Source organism: Orycteropus afer, unplaced genomic scaffold (assembly GCF_000298275.1).
Source record: "Orycteropus afer afer isolate SDZICR_OR568_19922 unplaced genomic scaffold, OryAfe1.0 scaffold00290, whole genome shotgun sequence".
Lineage (NCBI taxonomy): Eukaryota > Metazoa > Chordata > Mammalia > Tubulidentata > Orycteropodidae > Orycteropus > Orycteropus afer.
This window is the reverse complement of record NW_006921877.1, coordinates 1,564,734-1,569,620: the sequence shown is the minus strand read 5'-3', so window position 1 is coordinate 1,569,620 and position 4,887 is coordinate 1,564,734. Positions and strand designations below refer to the sequence as shown.

At 46.0% G+C, this 4,887-nt stretch overlaps 1 protein-coding gene across 1 annotated transcript in view; it reads left to right on the top strand.

Annotated features, from left to right (window-relative positions):
* Positions 1–1,656: 1,656 nt before the first annotated feature.
* Positions 1,657–4,887, top strand: part of TUFT1 (tuftelin 1) — a 46,980-nt gene continuing 43,749 nt past the window's right edge. The window contains exons 1-3 of the mRNA XM_007950880.2: positions 1,657–1,665; positions 3,406–3,480; positions 3,883–3,984. Of these exons, the coding sequence (XP_007949071.2) occupies positions 1,657–1,665; positions 3,406–3,480; positions 3,883–3,984 (186 nt within the window). The remainder of the gene's footprint in view (positions 1,666–3,405; positions 3,481–3,882; positions 3,985–4,887) is intronic.

The window sequence follows — 4,887 nt, the reverse complement described above, 5'->3', positions numbered from 1 at the left end:
ACTTTAACAAATACCACATGTGTATGGCTTGAACAAACAGAAATTTATTCTCTCACAGTTTGTTGTTGTTGTTGTTATTTGCCATCGAGTCGGCCCCGACTCCTAGTGACCCCTCCTTGGGTTTCCGAGGTAGTTATCACTATGGAAGTAGGATTGCCCAACCTTCCTTCCAAGGAGTGGCTGGTGGGTTTGAACCTCCAGACTACTGGTTAGCAGTCAAATGCCTTAGGCACTATGCCACCAGAGCTCCTCCCTCACAGTTTAGGACGCTAGATATCCAAATTCAGAGTGCTGGCTCTAGGGGAAGACTAGGCTAAAAGTCTGAGTTCAGGGTACTGGCTCTAGGGGCTGGGTGGAGGCCCCTTCTCTTTGGGCTTCAGCTCTGCCTTCCAGGCCTGCTAGACCAAGCTGAAAGCTTTTCCTCACTCATGCAGCTGCTGGCTGCTGAGGATGATGACTCCAAAGTTGATAGGTCCATTGGCAGATTGTTGGCTCACAGGCTGCAAAGGTATCAGTCCTAACATCGGCAGGCAACATGGCAGGCCACTGGTTGAAGTCCAGGAACTGAAGACTGAACGAAATGCAGAATCTTTCCTATATATGCTGGAAGCAGGCTACACCCTTCAACTACTCTCCTTCAACTGATTAACTGCTAACAACAGATTCCACCATGGAGGTTATTATACCATGTTCAGTCTCATGAGTAATAATTACATCCAGCTGCCAAGCCACTCAAAATCACAGCCCAGCCAAGTTGACACACAACCTTACCTACCACAGACCCTACCCAGCCTAGTTGTCTGTGCTCTTTTCGAGTGCCTGGGTTCATGAAATAAACCAGACTTTATGATCTTTATTGCCTAATAACTCGTTTGTTCTGACTGGGGGATGGCCCAGCTTTTCCCAGCTGCCCCCAGGTGTAGGAAGATGGTGTTTTAATCAAAGCACATACTTGTATCCTGGAGGAAAACAAATGGCAGTCACTTTGACTATTTTGAAATCATTCCCTCTTCTTTTGTAATGTTCTCTTGACCTAGATGTCATGGAATATTCAGTACACATTCAGAAAATACCTACCTGTGTCAAGGGCTGTGGCAGAGCATGGCCCTCACAGAGTCAACAGTTAGAAGGGGCAAATCCTCCCGGAACACAAATACCCGAGATTCTGGTGCCACGGGAGGCCTTGTGATGCTGAGGGATCTCAAAGGGAGGAGAAGATGCGTTTCCCACAGGATGCAGGGAAGCGTCATGGAAGATGTGGCATTTGAATTGACTCTTGAGGGAATTTCAGATGTCCCAAGTGTAAATGAGAAGAAAGGCCATTTACGACAAAGGAAATGATGGGAGCAAAGGCACTAAAGTGAGAAAGCACAGGATGGATTGGAAGTAAGGCACTGAGGGAAAGTAGCAGGAAAGGTGGGTTAACTCAGATTGTGGAGAGCCTTGAATGGCACACTAAGGACCTGGTTTATGTTGGTAGGGCTTAGTGTTTTTTTTTTTAAAAACTAAATACTTTGCCAGGATTGGGAAAACTTAAGGGCCACCATGGGTGTGTCTTCTCTTTTTCCTAAATTCGGGTTTATTGTTTATTACAGGATGTGGGAGGAGACTAATATTTGAGTGCTTCCTTCCTATATAAGGAGCTCTGGTAGCATAATGCGTAAGGTATCTTACTGCTAACCAGAAGATTGGTGGTTCAAACCCACCAGCCACTCCACAGAAGCAAGACTGGGCAATATACTTTTATAAAGATTTACTGCCTCAGAAACCCAATGGGGGTCGCTATTAGTCGGAATCGACTTGATGGCAGTGGATATTTTTCCCCCCTCCCTCCTATGTGTCAGAGAGCACCCTCCATCCATTATCTTCAACAACAACAAAAACCCTCAGTTGGATAGTGATATTCCAGTTTTACAGATGAGAAAACCAAGAGTTAAGTTTCTGGCTGCAAAGACTGATTTCTCCTCTACCAAGTTGCTCTTCCTTGTGTAGGAAGCACTGATGCCTTCCCAGAGAGGCTTCACTCTGCTCCCTCTGGCAGAGCCCATCCTTTCTCTTTTCCTTCCAATAGACATTCGGAAGGTTGGGAAGGTATCTTAAAACTTGTTAGGAATAAAGTGGTATTTATGCTCTGTAGCTTCAAGGCAGGGCAGGGACAGGTGACCTCAAGGTCACTTTCATCCTTGGGTAGCTCAATGCCCACCCTCCCTTCACTGCCTGGGAGAGGTAATGTGCTTTCATACTGTCTCAAAACTTGGAGGTAGAGTAAGCCTTAGAAATACTTCATTTATTATACTTGTTGGGGGCTATTGAGTCAGTTCCAGCTCAGTGACCCCATGTGACAGAGTAAAACTGCCCCCTAGGGTATTCTTGGCTTCAGTTTTTCAGTTAGCAACTGAGTGCTTAACTGTTGCACCCCCAGAGCTAACAACTAATTTTTCAGGTGGGAAGCAGAGCCCCAGAGTAGACCAGCCCTTCTCCCACCTTCACACAAAGTTGTGGCAGGGCTTAGTCCACTCTGCCTTGCTGGCCCACTCTCAGAGCGATCATCTTCCCAGATGTCCAGCCTCCTACTTTTCCCTCTGGCCATAACTTTTCCCCCTGAATTCCCCTCCCACACACAGTGGTTTTTTTTTTTTTTTTTTTTTAACTTTCCTTGATTTGTGGAAGACAACCTGCTTCGTTCTTTGAACTTAGGCTTGTCTCTAGATAAATACCTATCGTCTAACTTGTTTTCATTTGGATTGTTTCTGTATAGCTTACGGAAATAGAGGTTTGGGTTCAGGTACTTTCCTTTAGTTTTGTTCAGTAACTTTCTGGCTGACTGTCAGGAGCAGGTATTCTGGACTGGGTACCTGAGGGGTGACCTCTTCAGGTCTGAGGGAAGAGGAGTTCATGCATTGTGCCTCCTGAGATCTGAAGACAGGGGTTGGCCCACTAGAGCTGTGTGGAGCGGCATGTTGTATCTCCTCTGCTGTGCCTGTGTTGCAGTAGAAAGAGCATTGTCAGATGGCCCCAGAGAATCCCACCACCCAGGAGTGAGCAAGCCAATATCACCTCTCTGGACCTCGGTTGTCCTTGTCTGTGAAATGGCCATAAGGCCCACTCCACAAGGTTGGCAAAGTGTTCCTGTACTTATAGTACTTTGTACTGGTAGACTGTAAACAAACAAACAAATAAAAAACCCACTGCCATCAAGTCAATTCCGACTCACAGAGACTCCCATCAGATTTCCAAGGCCGTAAATCTTTATGGAAGTAGATTGCCCAGTCTTGCTTCTGCAGAGTGGCTGGTGGGTTTGAACCACCCACCTTCTGGTTAGCAGTCAGATGCCTTTGGCACTGTGCTACCAGAGCTCCTTAGACTGTGAAAGTAAGGGGTTATCATTGTTGTCGTCATTATTAGGGCAGCGCGGATATTCTCAGGCTGACTCTCCAGGGCGAACTGACAGGAGATGAACTTGAACACATAGCCCAGAAGGTATTGAGGTTTCTGTGGGGTGAGACCTCTTCCTCTTGGCTGTGTCCCTTCCTTGCTGCTGAGCACTTTACCCTAGTGCTTCCTGGAGGCATCTTTGCTGCTGTGAGCTTGGGAGCATCACCTTTCAGACACATCCAGCTGAACTCTGCGTTGTGTGCTGCTTTGAGGGGGGAGGGGAGACCCCACTAAAATGGAAACTAACCTGTGATTTCTACTAATTTTCTTTGTCTAGTGGTCTTGCTGCTGTGCGGTTTCTGGTAGCGATTCTGAAATTAATTCTTAGATGGCAAAATCAGACTAACATCTCAAGTCTGTTGAGGAACAGGTCTTCTGCATTGGCTGAAAGGCAGGGGTTCTGGGCCTACCATGTGTTTCTGAGCCATTTCTCCCTTTCTCTGGCAGGCGGGCAGGAAGACCTATGCCATGGTGTCTGGCCGGTCACCTGGTCAATCTCTGGCCTCAGAACTGGTGGAGTCCAATGATGGACATGAAGAGATCATTAAGGTAAGCTTAATTCTCCTACCTCTTTTTTCCCTTCCATAAGTGAGAGGGAGTGGCTGACATTCATTGCCCAAGGGAACTTGTGGTTTGGCTGTGGGAAGAACCAGACCTGAGATGCTAGTTTCTGGCTATCTCTCAGAAAGATCTTAACACTGGAGACCAAAGTCTGTCTGTAGTGACTTTGGTGCAGCTTGGCTGAGGGCATAGGAAGGGATGGATTTCAAAGGCTGTAATCTCTATGGAAGCAGACTGCCACATCTCTCTCTTACAGAGTGACTGGTGGGTTCAAACCATCAACCTTCTGATTAGCAGCCAAGTCTTAACTGCTCTGCCACCAGGGCTCCTTTGTGTAACTACTAACGCACTGCCGTTGAGTCAAACCCACTCATAGCGACCCCTCCTTGGGTTTCTGAGGCGGTATCACTACAGAAGTAGATTGCCCAACCTTCCTTCTGAGGAATGGCTGATGGGTTTGAACTTCCAGCCTTTTGGTTAGTAGTCAACTGCCTTAGGCACTATGCTACCAGAGCTCCTGTGTAACCATCACCACTATCTAATTCTGGAATATTTTCATCATCCCTAAAAGAAATCCTATACCCATTAGCAGTCACTCCCATTCTCCTTTTCTACCTTGCTTCTGGAAACCACTAATCTGTTTTCTGTCTCACATGGTTTGCCTATTCTGGATATTTTATATAAATGGAATCATACAATATGTGGTCTTTTGTGTCTGGTTTCCTTCATTTAGTATGTTTTCAAGGTTCATCCAAGTGGTAGCTTGTATCATTATTTCATTCCTTTTTATGGCTGAATAATATTCCTTTGTATGGCTATGCAACATTTTGTTTAGCCATTCATCAGTTGATAGACATTGGGTTGTTTCTACTTTTTTTTGTTTTTAATATT